At 43.4% G+C, this 19,144-nt stretch overlaps 1 protein-coding gene across 4 annotated transcripts in view; it reads left to right on the forward strand.

The window, feature by feature from the left end:
* The first annotated feature begins 1,996 nt into the window (after nt 1-1,996).
* Nucleotides 1,997-19,144, forward strand: part of LOC118777212 (tight junction protein ZO-2-like) — a 59,825-nt gene continuing 42,677 nt past the window's right edge. For 2 of the 4 annotated variants that reach the window (XM_036527980.1, XM_036527982.1), the window contains exon 1: nt 10,286-10,532. In XM_036527980.1, the coding sequence (XP_036383873.1) occupies nt 10,491-10,532 (42 nt within the window). In that variant the 5' untranslated portion in view covers nt 10,286-10,490. Of the gene's footprint in view, nt 2,116-10,285; nt 10,533-18,853; nt 19,092-19,144 lie in introns of those variants that run through there. The other 2 variants (XM_036527983.1, XM_036527981.1) reach the window with 2 other exon arrangements.

Raw genomic sequence — 19,144 nt, forward strand, 5'->3', positions numbered from 1 at the left:
CTATAATACCATATATTTTGCAAATTATATTTGTTTATCTATTGATGAATTTATAATACAATAGATTATCATTACATTGCATGCTTTCTAAGCAGATGCCTATATGCAGACTGAGTGACATGTCTTTTCTTGCCACTAGAGGGTGAAAAGACCAGTCTCAACCCCTAAACAAAATTAGAAGGGAAATGAGACTCCACTACACCACTAATGGTGTAGCTACCATGTCTAGTCAGTCACTGATTTACATGAACCAATCAAAAGATTTTGCTCTTGGTAACAAAACTCTATGATTGGCTAAAATCAGGAGCCACTGATGCCACACAATAGCTCCACCCAATTTAGGGTTCATGAGGCCTGGTTCTTCCCTCACCGCTGAACAGCGCTTGTCTTTTTGTGGCAGTCTGTGCTTGCTCATCAGATGGTGAAAAATGAACCCTTGCCTCGTGTGTGGGCGGCCACAGGTCGGCTGCGAGGGTTTGGGTCACGGACGAACGCCCAGCCACCCAGCAGGGTTCCCTCGTTAGGCTTCAGGATTGATTAGATGGCCTTTGCGATTGACTAACAAGGCCCTGGACGGCTGGGCCCTGGCGTGTCCTGAATAACTACCCCCACCCTGCAATCCGTCATATGTCACCCTCTCCCCCCAGACTATAAAGGGGAGAGGGATATGGGGAGGGTTTGGAGGGGGAGTGGGGGGTAGATTTAGAGGGCTCTGTGACGAGGCTGAATTTCACAGGCCGTCACTCATCTAACAGGAACCACCGACCCTTTGAGACTTTTAAATCTTTTCAGCATATAAATCTTTCTCATACGTTTGGAAGGTGAAATCTAATGCACTCGATCAAATCTACTTACTGTTGTAAATGGAGGTTTCCTTTTGGAGAGAGATGTTATGGAAAAAGGGGTCCTTCGTTCTGATTCTGTGATTGGCTGAGATGATGTTTTTTTCTTAATGAGGATTCTGCTGAATATGAATGCGGCATTTTATCGACCCCAGCATTTAATTTCTCTAACAAATTACAGCACTGCCTGTGCTTAGTTTCGATTAGCGTTTTCTTCTACACTGCCTCTTTCATGCTATAATGTTCACTGTAATGTAGGTCCTACATTTAATTTATTAAAAACAGATTAATCAAGGGAGGCAATCATAATCTTAGTCATCCAAGTATTCACGTTTTTAGTTCTCAAATGTATTAATAAATACTGGAGACAAAAGGCAACAGCAGCTCGACTGATCTACATAATGTTGCGAACAAATCTAATACAAATAGTGTTGGTTTTTTACTGGTCACTTACTCACCCTAGACCAACGCAGTTGACTGGCTGGATTTGCCATTGAGGACATTTTGATTGAATGGGTCCTAGTTTGTCTGTCTGTTTCCATTCCGAGGCCTGTCTGGAGATTGTTCAGTTGTAGGACGTGGCTCTGTCTGCTTTTAATTAGTCTCTTTTTTCCTACTATTGAGGTCCATTGTAGCTAGCACAGCATCTTCGGTCACCCTAGTCCCATTTTAGGTGGTATCTGTGCTCTCAAGCACCATGAAGACAAATAAACTCCGCTGTCATAGTACAACATTAAAGAAGAATGTACAGCAAGACGGGACATTCGCATCTTTAAAATTCCTTATATTTGCACCCCAGGCCCCCCTTATTCAGGATAACGTACAGTACTCTAGTTCAGACTACTACTAGTAGAGACTAGTTTTTCAGCAGATTGAAAAGCCTAGTGTAAACATATACATGCAGAAACCCAACTTTAGTGACATTTATGAAGCCTCATTTTGTGCTCGCTATCCATAGGTTTGGTTGGACTGTTTTACATGCTTTTTTTCCTGAAGCCATTGAGGTTTAAGTAATGAGGTTTAAATAATCCAACAACAGTGTTTCTGAACAGCAAGGATCCATGCAGTGTTTGTGGGCTAATCTGGCGCAGTGGAACTTTAGCATGGTGTCTGTGGGCTAATTTGGCTGTCTTCTTGTAGGGACCAGTACACCACAGACTTGTTCCTTGGAAGTTGTTCCTGGGACAGCTTTTACTGGAACAGCGACCCACACTACCTGTACCTCTCGGAAACACGACGACTGTCAGTTCCCAATTATTCTCACCTTCGACAGGTATTTTTATTTATTTTACTTTTTTCTTTATTTCTTCTGTTCATTTCATTTTTGTGAAGTGGTGTTTTCTGTAATAAGCCACACAAGGGTGCACTATGAAGAAATCCGGGGAAAGTGCTTGGTTGGATGTACCAAACATATATAAAGGTGTCCAATATGGATCACAGGTCTGGATTTGTACATTATATGTTCAACCAAAAACTTTCCCTAGGGGTTCATTTTGAACAACAGCTGACCTTTTTCACAGGAAAACTAAAATCAGTTTTAAGTTCCAATTAGATCAACATGCTAAGTTGTAAATGTGAGAGAACATATTCAGAGAACAACCCTTAGTGCCTTAGTATCTTTTTTGTTGAAGACATTTGAAATATTTTTTTTTTCTTGTCGTATTTTTTGTTTCTGTTCGTGTAAGTCACTACTCTTGCAGCTGCTATTTAAACCCAAGACCAGGCAAATAAAATTACAGCAAAACGCATATACATAAACTTCAAGCTTTACAACATTTTTTCCTGCCCTTTTTTGTTTCTTTGATCACTGATTGTTTCTATCAGAGTACATATTCACAATTATTTCAGCCTATTACTGTTATACTGCTTTCTTCTGGGTAGATAATCAGTACACCTATGTTTATGAATACATTAGTTGAAGAAAACTGGTAGCCCTCACCAATACATCTTAATGTCTGAGTAATTATTACTTTGCTTCTGCATGACAATCCACACAAGGTGGGGGGGGGGGAGTTCAGGTAAATTCATTTAATATTGGAGTTGACCACAGTTTTACCTAATTGTCACCCTGTTTTCTGAATTATCAGTTAAATCCAAAGGTCTAGCTAAAAAAAAAAGAGAAAAAACAAAGTATACTGTAACCGTGTGAACAGAATGGCTTTCCTGTTGTTTTTTTCTCTCTTGGACTCCTCTGTCTTTATAATTTGCTGTGGGCTGTTTGACGTCAAAGAGCAAAAATAACTCGACACATGTTGTTGTCAGTGATCTCCTTTTGACGACATTTAATTAAAATGGTCTGGTTTGAAGGGCTATTTCAGTTAGCATTTACAGGAAAATTATAACTCCCACTCACATCAGACTGTTCTGAAAAGTCATTCCAAAGTCAACCTATTTTATACAGTTAGTTATATTTCTGATTTATTTGAACAGAACTCACTTCTTTGATTAACTGTGGATAATGGTAACATAATGGTGCTCCCAGGTTGACCACAAATAGCAGCTTATAACTTATTGTTTGTGTGAAAGACTGTCCACTTCCTTTAATTTAATGATGAGCACTCCTCAGAATTTACAAAGCAATTTAAAGCTTGGGTTCCTGTTTCATGTGGGAACTAGCTCCATACCCCTTCCATCCACCCATCCAGTTATTCCTCATAATCCTCTCCTTCTAGCCTGCTGACTGTTCCTTTTCATTTGTGATAAAACCGCCATGTTGTGGAATAGCCATCCACCTGCTATTACCAATGCTAAATCATGGCCAGTTATTAAAAATAAAACTTAACTCAAAACTCACCTTTTGGACTTTTTCACCTTTCACCTCGATTTTCTGGTTTTTTTCCAGCACATTCCATCTCTGGCCATATGTGTGTTATGTAGTAATATCTGTAGTGTATTGCTGTGATTTCACCATTTTATTTTGTGATGGATAGTGTGATCACAGAAGAATATCGCTGTATTAAGTAAAGCTGATTTCATTATTGAATTATTAAAGGAGTTATCTTTTTCACTGGGTGTAACCCATTTGTTCCACAACTACCTAACATTCATTTAAAAGGCAGAGTACATACAAAGAATGAATTTTGTTTCAGAAGTGTCCCGTTTAATCCTCATACCATATATCAGTGTTCTGTCTCTGGCTCAATTAACAAAGTAATGAATAATGAAATAATTAATGTAAGTATATTTGTTGAATTTAATTGCCTATCAAGGCTTTCATTTAATTTAATTGCTACTCGTATTTTTATTGGAACCCATAGGGAGTGAAGCAGACATTAGCAAAATTACTGTTAAGTCTGTTTAATTTTAAAGTTTTTGCTGTCCTTCACATGACATTTTCTTGCCATTCACATTCATCTGGAAGCAGATGTGAGACCTGTGTGATTGTTTTAATGAATCACAGTCTTTCTTAGAGGCTCTTTAGTTGGCTAATAATGGACATTTTTGGAAGGGGAGATCTAGCTGTGTCTCTTGCACAGGTTCAGTGTTTAAAAGTAAGGTCATCCTTAGATGTTACATCCACACAACTGCATTTCCCAGAGGTCCAAGTAGCAAAAACCTAAGTCTTTTCATGTTATTTTTTTTGCTGAACTATTCCTCTGAATTCCTGCTTTATTTGCTTTCCATAAAAAAATACATTAGTGCCTCAGAGGGGCAGTCGTGGAACTTTGTATTGTTTTTTGGGGGAACTCAATTAGTCATCACTAATCTTGCAGTGCCTACCGTTCATTTTACATTAATGAGCTTAACGATGATCGGCTTAATCTCTGGGGCCAGCACGCGCGCATCTGTCAACGATCTGAAAATGCGTCTAATTAAAAAAGGGTTTAAGGGTAAGCGCAAAAGCCTTAACATGACTGCAATTAGTATCTGCCAAAACGATTGTAATAGCTTCTAAAAGGCTTGCGCTGTAGCGCACTTGTATTAGGTCACAGAGATGCTTTCTGCTTCAGGATAGGTGACCACACCCAGTTCGGGGATGATTGACAGCATGCCCATCTTCTCAAGAACAAACACCCTGAGACCAGATTGTTTGGTGTGGGTGTAGGCACTTCCTGTTGTTAGCAACTGACCTTGGACCAGAATCAAATTTTTACACTAAATCATTTGGGTTGGGATTGGTTGGGAAAGGTGGGAAAACTGATTTCAGATCAGCTGTCAAATGTAGTGAGACCCTGGAGCTTGACCTGTGCATGAAAAATGTCTTGTGCACTGGTGAACACATTAGCAGTGAACAAGATGAATTATGTCCTCATTGTCAACCAATTCATAACTTTAGGTGTGTAGTTATCCTAACCCACACACACAGCACAATGAATGGGTGACACGACATGCAAGAACAAAGATCTTGTTTTTTTTTTTAATATATTGCAACCCCAGGTGTCAGTGAGTAAGCTGATGTGTAACAAAGGATGAAATATTCTTTTTGTTAATGTTTATCATTTTGCTCCTGTGCTCATATTCAGCCCTTCTGGGGATATTCACCTCGCTGTACTAGTTTACCAAGAAGTGATTGCAAGGACCTTGTTATCATTATTAAGATATTAATTGTAATTATTACAGTCAAAACTCTGAACATTACCTGCAGTAAATGAGGTTAAATTAAATAGCATCCCCACCTGTTAATGCAAACCTATCTCATAGTTGTGAGAGTGGCTGCCTGATGGCGACTGCTCCACAACTGACTGCCTAGAGTACTCAGACCTCTGAGGCCTTGATATACTGTTAGTTTCTCTCTCCTGCTCAGAGATCATGAAACTTTAGGCTGCAGTTTCCAGCTGGATCTACATCCCTGATTGATGCCACCTCCCGGATAAAGCCAAATGCATGAGCTGGATCGTGTGTCTTTCGCACATCGATCTCCACCCTGACTCTCGTAATTCCCAGCTCCTTTTTTTCCTGTGCCATCTAGGAGGGAGCTGTGAGCCAACCCGGTCCTTTGTCCAGTCAACAAGGCAACACTAGTAGTGGCGGGTTAGTGGGCTGGCCTTAGTGTATTTAATGATAAGCTGTCATTAACTTCAGTGCAAGCTTTTCAGGAATTAATTCTGCACCCTGGAACTTTGAAATCTGCCTTTAGCTCAAGTAATAAGGCAAAGCAGAAATGCAGAGACTATAGGGAAACAGAGGGCAGGTCATTGGCAGAAAAAAATTCAAACATCTGTTTAGTTTATGGTGGTCATTGAAGAGGCATAATTAGCTGGATCTTGAAATGTGTAGTATCATTGAACTATTTTGAAAATAAAACCCAGGGCAAGTATGCAGTTGCACCTGTCAAGTACAGTTAATGGCGCGTAGAGGTCTAATTGTTTGTTGTGTCTAACGAAACACTTTCTCTGGGTTTTCTAATTTCCTCACAGAACCACCGGGGGGTGGAGGGGGGGGGGGGGGGGGGGGGGGGGGCATTTTAAGCCCCCCGGGCCTGGCTAGAAAGAAAGAAGAGAGGGCTGTCGGCTGGCCAACCAGAAGCCTGCCCTGGAAAGTAGCCTATTATTTAGACATCATTGATTAAGCAGCTGGAAAGGGAGAGGGATTTATGGTGGAAAATAGAAAACATATACCAAAAAGATTAAATGGTATTGAATATATACATTCTAGAAAGTGCAGAGAGAATATGCTCTCCTGGTGCGGTTTACAGAAATTAATCAGTGCTGCAGTCAATCCCAGCTCCCCCAGCCCACATCAAAATACCATTAAGGAGATTGGAAGGGTGTCTGCTTAATGCCGTTTGCATCACATCCCGAGGAGCAATGTGTTTCATTGGGGTTTCATTTGTAAATTGAGATTGCTGAAATGCTCATTTTAACATTTTAAAAGAACAGAATAAAGTAAAATAAAGTGAGCTCCTGGGCAAAGATCTCCTCTGCTGTTACTAGGGGAGTAATAGACTCTACATTGGGGGTATCAGAGCGATACGAATTCTAGAAAAAATAGTAAAAATATTCAACTGTCTGTTATTGTCTTGTACTGTTCCGTACTTATTGGGTAACTCAGTGGTGGCTACTTCCAATGGTACCAGTTATGTGGACAAAACTGCAAGTTATATGACATAGTTATCTCCTTGTTTATGAGTATATGTGAACAACATTATATTAAAACATCGCAGACATGATCCGCAATCCTTTACTTGTAGTACCGCCTTGTGCTTTGACGTGTCCCCCTAGTGGTCCGTTTAAGTGTTGCACAAAGTTCACTTTTTCTGCTTAATTGATGACCGAGAAGGAAGTAAAATGTAATGTTTTTTGTGTTTTGTGTTTTAACTGTTACTGGACTGAATATGTCAGATTAAAATGAGTTTTACGATTCACGATTGTAGCAATGTAGAAATATATGACATTTATTAACTAGGTCTGCTAACGCTATTGAAGGGGCAAGCTAGAGGCTTTAGTGTCAATGTATATTTCAGCAGCAACAAAGGCGCTTTCATTTCTTGTTTTTAGCCTGAAGTGGATATGTACAGTTGAGCTCTGCAGTGGAATGTCAAGTACGAACCACTTTTTATTTATTTCGACGGAGTAGTGACTAAATTTAGTGTTATTTATTTATTCATCCATTCATTTATTCACAGGCTTGTTTAAGCAGTTGCAAATGTTATATTGCACACTCAAGAGCTGATTGAGTAGGTTCATTCAGCGTGAGAACTGACGGCAGTTAAAACGTTGTGGCCTGCTTTTCTACGCATTAGACCTGCAGAGCGCTCAATTACTGTCTCTCGCTCTCTCGCTCCTATCCCATCACTGTGACAAGTCTCTCTCCTTCCCTCCCTTTCGGAAGAAACGAAGGGCAGGCCGAAACGCTGATCGCTGCCAGACCTCCAGAGCGCGCCTCCTCGCTCCATCCTCTAGGGGGTTGTCCGCTTTCTTTTTTATCTCCCTCTAATTAGCATGCTTGACAAATTGACGTTAAGAAAATTCCCAGCACGCCTACAGGAAACCGAACTAAACGAAGAATAAACATAACTGTGCTAAATTTACATACGTTGATCAATGTGGTGTTGATCATTGTGCGTGTATCTGTGTACATTTTTTCCTGCATTTGGCTATTTGGTATATGCTATGAATAGACTAAGTGCTTTGGACATAAATGACGTGGATGTGATTTTTAGCAGTTTGCTTTAAAAGGAAATTCCACTCGGCAATATTGAGTCAAAGTGGTAATTTTGCTTTTAACTTAGAGAATAAGCAGCTCGGTTCACGACTCCTTTCCGCACAGCATGAGTTAGCATTTAGTACTGAATCAGTTCAGATGCTGACTTTAGGAGAAGCAACAGAACTGCATACTGTAAGGCAGTTTTATCCCTATATTAGCCCCACAATCTACAAACGCCAAAGTTAGTTATGTGAAGGAAAAGGGGGAGAGAAGATGTCTAGTGTGTCCTCATGCAATGCAGGAGGTGGTTTTTCCACTTCTGTTCATTTAACACTTAGGTCAGAGTATGGATAGAGACCAGTTAGGGAACAGTGTTCACTTAATCAAACTCCCAAACTTTTCTTTTTACTTCCAGGAAGTATGAATGATAACACAACAAACATGCATCGGGTAGCTGTGTGTGTTTGTTTCCAACACACACAATCACGCATGTGAATATGTGCATTGCCAGAAGAAAAAAAAAAAAAAAAACAGAATTTGCATGTCTGTACACTGTGGAGGATTTCGTTCTTAATAGGGTAATAGGTTGAGATTTGCATACAGGACATTACAGCACTTCATTGGTTGTACAGCTGTACCTGTGTTTGCATTGATCTGGATAGCCTGGGAAGGGAATGGGGGAACTACAGCAGCATCTGACCTACATAGAAATTGGAAGGGCCATGAACAACAGACACAGACACACACACATGCAGACACACACATTCACTGACGCTGTCCCTTCACCATGACAGCCGCGACGCGGAAACCACCTCAGTAACGTTAATAAGATGTGATTGTGACCTCATGCGTAACAGGGAAGGTTAGGAACTGACAAAAGACCACTTTATGTTTTTTTGGGGAGGGCCAAGCTGGAATGACCACATACCCCTGATGATCTCAGGCAATGTGGTCATGTGTCGTGCACGCCCTGCCTCTGTAAGCAGTTACTCACACGATGTATGCAAAAACACATCTCTACCAGCAACCACATTCATGGCACTGAGACTCCTCTGTTCCTCTGCCGCCATTGTATGCATTTGTATCATTAAAATGTTTGGTTTGTATGTGTATTTTGCAAGTTGCTGGATAAGTGCATCCGTGTAACAAATGAATTACACAGTGTAATTTGGCAGATTTCCTCATGCAAGGCTTAAAACAATTATAATTAATTGTGGTATACAGCATGTAGATGTAGCCATTTGTACACAACAGGAATATATTGCATGCTGAAAATAAAGATTTTAACAATTAATATGGAAGGAATTAGATCCAGTTTAGATTGAAAGCAGGCTGACCAAATGTGGGGGAAATTGTGGGTTTCTTAATGTTTCCTGCTACTAAATGACTGACACATTTGTGTTATTTATAGATTTGTGATACAGCTGGTGAGTTATGTTGGCATGGCTGAATGTAGGCTGGTCCTTGTACAGATGGGCATGTTGTTCATATGTACTGTGTTTAACTGTGGCAAGGAATGGCAAAGAAAACCTCTCTGTATGCATAAGCAAACAAGTATGTGGTACAGTGTACTCTCTATTTTCTTTCTGACCACATGGAGTTAAGTACGCAAAGCTTTACAGGTAGACTTTGATCCACTGTTCCCTACCTGCAGTTTTGCTCTCACTTTGTTTAAATTCCCTTCGGCCTACATTTCATGTTAATGTATGATTTCACCAAACTAGGACAGATATTCGAGAGAACACCACTTGCTTTCTAGTGATAAGACATGCACTAGAGCATGGTAAAATCCTCGTTGGATTTGTCCCCCTGTTTAACTTGGATCTTTTCTGTCTATAATACAAACGAGAACTTTCAGGACATGAATTTTTAAACCGCACTCCACGGTACTAAACCAGATCGAGAGTAATGGTTTTAAAGGACGCATACTTTATCACACACAGTTTTGTCTCTCTGCTATAAGTAGTGTCTCAAATCAAGTTTTTTTTTCTGTATGAACTGATACAATGAGACTATTTTCTGTATAAACAGACACCGTTGTTTGCCTTGGAACTTCTGAAGAACAGTTAAACCGATGTCACCACGCCGGAGGAAGCCACTCTGTTCAAAAGGGGGTCGGAGTAAATTTTTAAAACTGTAAAATTACATATTAATGATTCTGATAAAGGCTACACGCACCAACGACTTGCAGTCACCCTTAATTGGTCGATAAAGGGACTGAGACTGTTACTGGATGATATTTAATTTAATGTAATTTAAATGACGACTGTGTGTCACCCCTCTCCGCTTTGGTACATTCTGAAAGTAGGTTGGCTCGATTGAACAGAGTATGGATCTGTTAGAATGTTTCGGCTAACCTCGACTCCGCCGAGATTGTTGCCTTAAAGAAGCCAATGCGAGCACGGCGTACCGGACCCTTTAAAGATTCGTTACAGGGGCGCTGACAAGAGCCATGCTGTACTCCCGAGACTGAACACAATAAAGAAGACCCAAATTTACCCAATAGTTGCCCGCAGGTAGTTTTACGGTTGAGAATTTTATTCGCCACTTTGAAAGCGCAGGATGCCGGTGAAAGGAGGGAGAGTGAAAAACGAACATGTTGTCGTAAGTAACTTCAAATATTTCAATGTTGCTAGGTTATATTAAGTTACCCGGAACGGACTCTTTATCTCTTCAGTTGCTTCGTTTTTAGTAGTGCCTAAATCGCTTTACTATTTGGACTCGCATAGCGCACGGACTCAAACCTGAATTTGCGGGCAGCTGCATGGCTGAGAGGTTATTAAGTTAGTCCGAAGTTTGTCACGGGGCTCCCTCTGGAATGTTGAGCCGGTTACTTCACCTGTTGTTCCCTGCGCAGTTCTCGGCTTTAAAAACGTTAAACATCAATCCGATGTCTCATTAGTTTCAGGTTTTCCATGCCTCACAGTCTGCTGAATGGATGTTACCTTAGATTTATTACTGCATCACGATGAACGGCTGATGGAAGACAGCTACGAACTTAAAAATGACACATTTCGGCCGTTAGCCAAATAAGCCAAAGTAGGTTTAACTTTGACTGCGAACACCGCTTTCTGAAAACTTGCACTGTAAGCGCGTAAAGGTAATAAATGTGCGTAAATTAGCGTCGTTGTTTGTTTCACGCGAGCCTTTTTCACTTTTAGTGGTGAGAAAGTGTGGGCGGTACTATAAAAATCAACGTGCGTCTCTTTTGCTGGCAAAACTTTGTGTATTTGGAGATGGATGACCGTAAGCAGTTGTTTATTGGCGCTTTAAAAAAATTGTAACATGAAATCCATTCCACTTGAGTCAGAGAATGCGTGCGTAGTCTCGCAACTGCTGTTCTGACGTACAGAGTTACAGTAGGGGATATTTCTTAAGTTGTGAACTCAGGGGGATTTATGTCTAAAAAGAACATTCCGCTCCCAAAACTGAATTATACGGTACCGTTAGCGTCCCAGTTCGTCCCAGTTCGCATAACTTTAGTAGAACATTGCCTTTAAACAAAATAATAGGTTGTGGGTCGCTGCTATTAACATATATGCACTCAGTCAGACTTTTAATGCAAGCAGTTTCTTTCAACTTAACATTTCTTTACTATTTTAAGCATGGGCTTGAAATCCAGCGGCCTCAAGAAGTGTCGTAATCAGATGTGATGTTATTTTCAGTCAACTTATTCAGTGACCTGGAAACGTCAAACTTTATAATTGCAACCTGTTGGATTTCGCGCACCTGATATACATCGATAGTCCTCTGCGCCATAACGGGAAACCGACCACTGTGCTGCCCCTTTGAGTGCAGTGGACATGGCGGAGCGCAAGAGAACCGACACCTGCGGTGTTTGCTAAGATGGTGTCACACTCCTTCAGAGAAACCGAACGCCCATGTCTATGGCAGTCTGTGAATCTCACTGCCAAAAAAACTTTTTGCTGTGATGGTTATGACAGTGGACTTCAGTTGAGTTGGCAGCGCCTGCTTTTCAGCTGGTGTCTTCCCATCTTGGTCTTAAATTGCTGGCTGTTGTCGACCAGCGCTCTTCCTGCAGGGCAGTTTGACCTTGGTTGCACTGAAACTTTTCCAAGCCCTCACTCTCGAGATCTCCCTCCCTCAGCCTGTCGGCCGGGTTGTTGTTGAGGCTACGACTGCGTAACGTGACCGCAGATGGTGCCAGACAGATGGGATCCAATCAGTGCTCAGTCATTTAAAAAAAATGCATACATAAGTGTGGTGTGGTCCGTTTGTGCTCACGCAGCTCTGGCGTGGTCTTGTTGCGGTCGGGGGACTCTGACAGTGTGAGCACAGGAGCACACCCGCAGTGCCCTCCTCCACCTCAATATTGTCTGTCTGGCTGGTCCCGGCAGGGGGTCTGCATTGGCAGGGGATTACTGTAGCCCGTGGCGGGGTTAGAGCATCGGACCAGAGCAAAGATGATGGAGAGATTGAGAGCCTACAGGCTCTGCTGCCCTTCCCCTGATACCGCCTCAGCTCCCATATGGTCACCACTGCCTCCTGTGGCTGTCCTATTCTCACCCTGCGTTTCTGTCTTCATTTAAACAGCAGGCTGTGACCCAGCAATTAAACTGCCTGTCTCTCTTACTGTACAGTATGCAGACAGATATATTTAGAGTGCATGGTTGATTTGAATGCTGGTTAATGTTTTCATTGCCTTACTGTATCTAATCTCAGCTTCCTACTTCTCATGGGGAAGTAGGTTTTACAATAGTTTTGTTGGGGGGGGGTTAGGAAGTTAATGTGTCTATTCATGTGTAATGAATGGCTAAATTAACTGAATTAAGGCTTTAATTCCTTTTGACTTTACCTAACAGGCAAGAGTATTTGGAGTTAAAGTAGGGGCTGGAGAAGATGGGGCAGGCCACGCGGGGCAGGAAATGACCGGGACACCTCCCTTCCTTCTCTTTGTGTTCCAGTGCTTAAGTTTCAACCTCTGATTTATCATCATCCTTGTGGACCTTTTGCCTAATTTGTGTGCATGGAAGACTGGTGCCAGGGCACAGGAAGCGGTGTTGAGTGGTCAGAGTGTTGTACTTTGGATCTAGAGGGTTGTGTGGGTTCAAAGCCAGTGTAACACTCCTGTTGTACCGGCAAGTAAGATGCTGTTAGTGCTGTTGCTCTCTCAGTGCAAGCAGCGTTTCAGCCTGGGTTGGTTGTGGGGTAGAAGCCTGAGCTTACTGTGGTGTGAATCAGCTTGGTGTGCCAAGACCCCCACTGGACCAGACATCTGTCCCTGTGCAAACTCCTCACCCCAGGTGACCTCTGTAATGAGAATAATCTCTGGCATGACTCAGCTGGGCTTAAAACCTGCAACCCACAGTTTCCAAGGGCAGATGCCCAACCACAGTGGATGATCTGAATTGCTTCAGCTAAATGCCGCTGTGTGACGTGATTACAGAATGAGGTTGGAAGCACTGATTGCAGGCATTGTTTCATCATACCTGGATATGGCTGTCTGCTAAGCAAACAGTACTGCATTACTTGCATTACAAATAATTGGTGATACTGGAGGGAGGAGCTCTCATCCTCCCTCCCAGCTTATCTTATTTGAGAAACAGTTTTATTGTAAATATGTGCTTGGGGTTTGGGGGAATGTGGTGGCTTTGTTCTTTGCACTATGCTGTTCTGTGAGGACCGGCCCTTTAATATCTCATGTGACAGATAAAAAGGCACAAACTGTACAGAACAGACTTCGCTTCCTCCTGCGGCCCCCCGCGAGCCAGGAGCTGCGTAACTGGAGCAAGCGGACTTGCGGTAATCCCCCAGAAGGCCGTGGGAGGCATGGCTAGGCCTTCATTAATCTCCCGGGGGGCCTGTTGGCTTCGCTGGCTCTGTGGTGCTGGAGGCTCTTTAATTAGGCTGTTCTCCGACCCTGATATGGTCTCTTTATTATATATTTATCGTATGTATTCTGTTAATGGCGGGGCAGAATCCCGCTCTCTCTGCCTTTGCGCAGCATATTTGCAAATGAGCAAGCGAGTTGGTTGTGTAGCCTGCATGATGAGCAGAGAGTGGATTCAGTGTATGCAGTCAAAAGGAGAATTTACCCCACACACACAGAAAAAGCTTGTCATCAAATCAGGGAAGGAGGTATTTAGGATATGGCAGTGGGCTTGCAGTGTGGGAGTCTCGATTAGGTAAAGATGAGCGGAAGCTGTGTGTGTGTGTGTGTGTGTGTGTGTGTGTGTGTGTGTGTGTGTGTGTGTGGTGGGGTGGGGGGGGGTGGTCGAGAGTTTGAGTCTCCTCAGAATGAGGTTGACAGTAATTTTGCAAGCTTTGCAGAAAGAATCTGGTGGAAAGGAGGACAAGGGAAATGGGGTTGGGGGGGGGGTAGAAGGAGGGATTGCAGGTACTGCAGGTGTACGTGTTGTGCAGTGTCCTGGGACAAGTGAGGATATTCAGCTGTACTCGACCCTGCAGGGGGTGGTAAGTGGAGAGCTGGATCTATCTAGGCCCAGTGAAGTAACATAATCTTTGTTTAGGGTGTAGGCCGCTGGTGGGCTTGGATTACCTCTCCCACGTACCCTTAGCTGCACTGGTCTCTGACCAGCAGCCAGCGCTACACAAGACCAGAGTTCCTCTACCTGCTCCCCGAGCACTGACCTGAGATCAGCGGCTTGTCAGAGGGGAGTAAGGAAGAAGGGAGTGGTTCGGAATGCAAGTGGATCCTTGAGGCAGGGCCATGGGCCAGGTATGCTGGAGCTGACTGACCGCTGATGTCATCGGCCCCATTGGGGCAGTGTGTGGGTGCGGTTCACCCTGATATGACTAGGGTCTGCTGCCTGCCTGACCCACTTTTCTGATCTGTTGCCACACCCTCCCTGCCCCTCCCCAATAAGGTTTGCGTGATGCCTGCCTTGTTGCAGCTCTTCAGTGCAAACCCGCTACTGCGCCAAGCTGGGCCTCTTTAATTCAGAGTGCTGCCCAGCGCATTACTCACTCACTGGCACTGTGAGCAGCAGTGGGTGCGGTCGGAATATCACTACCCCCTTCACTCTACAGTCAAAACCCCTGAGTGGAATTTATTCCTGCTGTATCTGGAGTAGTAATGAAGTGATGTGATGTGTGTATATATGCGTTTGTATATGTCTGAGTGATGTGTATACGTATGTGTGCGAATGATGTGTGCATGCGTGTGTGCCTGTTCAGGTCATGCCCGTAGACCAGGAAACACAGTGCTCTCCGCAACCTCGCAGCAAGGTGTTGAGCGTCACTGCAGCCTCCCTATGACGTCACCACGGCGTCACGGAAGCCCTCAGAGAACTCTCAGAGAACACTCTGAGCGTTGAGCACACAGGGTCCGCCGTGCGAATCTGTGTTTACAAACTTCCTGACCTCAGTGTCAAATATCCACACTGCAGCTGACTGCTGTTTTTTTCAAGTCACATTGTGTGGAACAGTATAGAACAGAAAGAAACGGGTCTTTCTGAGACAGAGTAAGCATTCCAGTGTGTTTAACGTCATTTGTCACTCGCACAGGAAGTTTTCGCATCTAGTCATTTCTTTTTTTTTTTACTTTCAGACAGCTGTAATTGATTTCGTTCATTTTGCCTGACAATAGGAGCTGGTGCTATTTTTACGTTCGCCCTGGAACGCCAGAGAACATACGCTTCCATGCGGCTGTTGCCATAGCGATCGCATAACTGCCACAATGTGTTTTGAACCTGGAGCAAAGAAAATGAAATGAATACATCATTAATTCTAAGTGAACCTGAACATAACCTGTAGCTGTAGTTTTATACAATTAAAACAGTAAGTAATGGGTCATTGCATGAACTGGTTCTCCAGGCTGAGTCCTGGCTGCTCCCCTGTCTCCTCATGAACAGAGCTGTTTTCAGCAGTGTTGTATGGATGGGACAGGGTGGACGTGGGACAGGTCATGACCCCCAGGGCGGGGTGTACTGTGTGTGAGCTCACTGTCCCTTCCAATCTGGAAACCAACTGCAAGTAACATCTTATCTCAGAAATTGCAGGAAGAGGGCAGTTTACAGTGCACTTCCTGCATGTTGTGGCTTTTCCCCACACTGCCACACCCTGGAGCCTGGGGGCGGGGGAGGGGGGTGGACATAGATGCAGATCGACCTTTGATGTCCGAGGAACTCGGGAACTTCAGGGCCAATGCCTTAGTTCCCCAGTCCCCCCACCCTCTGCCCTTCTGGGGTCACCCAGTGAGGATGCAAGTACAGCATGCACAAGCGGGACAATCTGTGCACTCTGTTTGTCGATGTATTTTTCCTGTCTTTGTGTGCAGTGTGTCGAGTGTGTGCTTTTCCTCAAGAGCAGCCAGAACAAAGGTGGTGCCTTTGCCAAGCACTCTGCGTTTCCTGCAGGTGTTAAAGGAATTACTGTTCTCATCCATCTCAGTGTTTCAGAGCGTTTGGCTTTAGTTCACATTGCAGGCTGGTTCATGAATACTTTTACGTGTGCAAACCCGGCATTGATGATCTTACATTTTTAGAAACCACCCTGTTTCATTTGCTAGTGATACAGAAAGGTTTCAGAAAGGAGATGCAGTAATTAAATCTAGTGTAGTTGTTCTGCAGCAGGGCTTGAAACCAAAAGGTCATATGTTTTATTTCCAGGAAAGGCCCTGCTCTTGTACTCTTGAGCAAGGCTTTTTTCTTTATTGCTGAAGAAATTTAGGTAGACAGTCACCCTGGTTAAGGCTGCTGCTTATTTCTACTGTCTTAGAAAACTCCTCCCAGGGAAGTTTTTGGTTGGACACTTTTACCTGGGTTACTATTTTCACTTATCAGAACTGCCTCTTTCTCCATGTGTACCTCAGAATGTCTGAATAATAGCAGGAAGCTTTCACTGTTCAGAGTGAAGTAGGTGTAAGAAGGCCTTTGTTTAAGGAGGGCAGGAAGTGGAGTGAGACAGTTTGATGTCCCTTGGGATCTATGTTGAAATTAAGTTCATGGAACAAAATTTCCACTGATTCAGTCAAAACTGTGATCTTGCCTCAATATCGGAATTAAGAAGACACCAACTTTTGAGCAAAGGGTCATATGTTCACTATGATACACACTTGTGTCTTTAGACTTCTTGTTTTTTCTTGAACTATAGGATTATTTTCTGAATCAAACGGAAAGCTACTCTTCTAGGTTGTTTAGCTCCAGCTGGGCCCTCTGGCACAAACACTGGGTCATTGTATCTATCCTGATGCAGTTAGTGAGCAACTTCCTATCGAGGCTGGCTAGAACAATAGACGGACCTGAAACAGTCGTTGGTGTGGCCGATAGCAGAGGACGTAAGCTCTAAAGAGAAATCACTGACAGAGTTCCTCAGTGATCAAAGCTGCCTCTGCCTCCTGTACTCACACAGGTAGCACCACATGGGCAATGGCCGCAACAGAGAGGGCCATCATTTCAGAACTGGAGTGCAGTGAACCCAGTTTTGTCAAGAACATATTAAAAAAATTGACACCCCAATCTTCTCAGATAAATGCTTGAGGAAATGGCACCCCTCTCTTCCTGGGTTGTTTGATTTCTTTTCATTGGTCACATAAACAAAAAAAAATTGTTTTCAGCCTTGATTGAAGTATGCTCACGTGAAAACTACATGATGAAATTTATCTGGCCTGGGAATCCTCCTGTAGAACAGCTACTGCAGAAGTTTGGAAGCAAAACAGAAAATCATCCTTGAATACAATGTTTCATTTAACAATTAGTCATCCTCACAATGAAGCCCTCACATAAGTTAGTGAATAAACCATGGAGAGGCCACAGTGGTAGCAAGAGAAATTAGTCATGTGAATTAAAACATTGTTTGTGTTAGCATGGAGGCAGCGATGCTGAAAAGCATTTTGCATTGTCTGGGGGGGAAAAAAAGAAACACATTTGCATTGGGAGCGCTTGGAGTGGGGCTCAAGCCATAACAATAAAGCTCTTTGTGCGTTGAGTGGTGGAGGCTTGAAGGCGAATCTGCTGTCTTGAGCCATTTTGATTGCATTTGATCAAACACGAATGTGATGCGAGAAATAAGACTCAGGAATGCCAGTCAGGTGATGACTGTTACTCATCTTTTGTGCTTGTGTGATGCTTAACAGAGCTTGTTGACTTCAGCTTAAACGGTTTAGATGGTGAACCATGTTTACTGCATGTTTAAAGTCTGAATATACAGCGCTTTAGAGGAACACAGTGATGATTTAATCAGCCATAGTAGTATACTGCTGGGTTTTTGTTAAAAAAAAAAAATGTAGGGTTTTTGTAGTCTCTCTCTGAGATACATGCATATCCCTCCACTTTCAGGGGAAGGTCTGAAGTTTTAAATAGGCCAGTTGCTGCACTGTCTCCTCAACTCTGTTAAGTGAAGCGTGTCATTTAGAAGCGGTTAGTGGCCTTCCAGTGCCTACTGCCACTAAAGACGTTTCAGCGGATGGCACTACAAGTCCTCTGAAGGCAGAAACCCCTATAAGGGAGGTTTTTCTGTGGTCATGTGCGGCCCACATCCCACATTTCAAGAATATTGGACACAGGTCACCTCCATTTTTACATGTTTACACATGGCCTGACTGCTCTGTAAGAAAGAAAGAAAGAAAGAGAGAGAGAGACCTGCCCTGCCACAGCCCTTTATCTCATAGCATTCAATACTTTTTTCCTGCAGAAATATATATGACAATTGATATGGTTCTCTCTCTACCTCGGTGGTTGTTTGGAATGGTTCGTGCAAACTAGACTGGCATTACGTCTGAGGAAGAGGTGCTCCTCCTGAGGTATTCTGTGCTCTGCTGGGGAGGGAAGAGGCTCGAGTGACGGTCGTATTACCTTTCAGCAAGGTGAGAAGGGCTCCGATTGGCTGGGCCTGTGGCATGAGGCAGAGTGGGCCCGCCCACAGCCCTCAGGCCGCTGTTTTTTATCGGCCCTTGCAAAGCATTGTGGGGGAAGTGCAGGTGGAGAGCTAATCTTTGGTCTTGCTTATCTCTCTCTTGCTTTCTGAAAACATTGCATACCTGAAATCTTTTGCGTGGACAGCTATGAGGAGAATGGGTGGTGGATTTCTGCCTGGTGTTGTCAGAGTTGTGGTGTGGCTGAGGCTCTGAGACCTGTTGCTGAAGAAACGTGGAGTTTACTCCCCCAAGGGAGGCCTCGCTGACACGCAGTGTGTGACCACCAGTACTCCGCACCCAAAATGGCTGTCAGATTCCAGGACCAGGTAGGGCTCCATGACAATACAACTTCAAGCAACTCCTAAGAAATCAGTCAGTA

Source organism: Megalops cyprinoides, chromosome 4 (assembly GCF_013368585.1).
Source record: "Megalops cyprinoides isolate fMegCyp1 chromosome 4, fMegCyp1.pri, whole genome shotgun sequence".
NCBI classification, from domain to species: Eukaryota; Metazoa; Chordata; class Actinopteri; order Elopiformes; family Megalopidae; genus Megalops; species Megalops cyprinoides.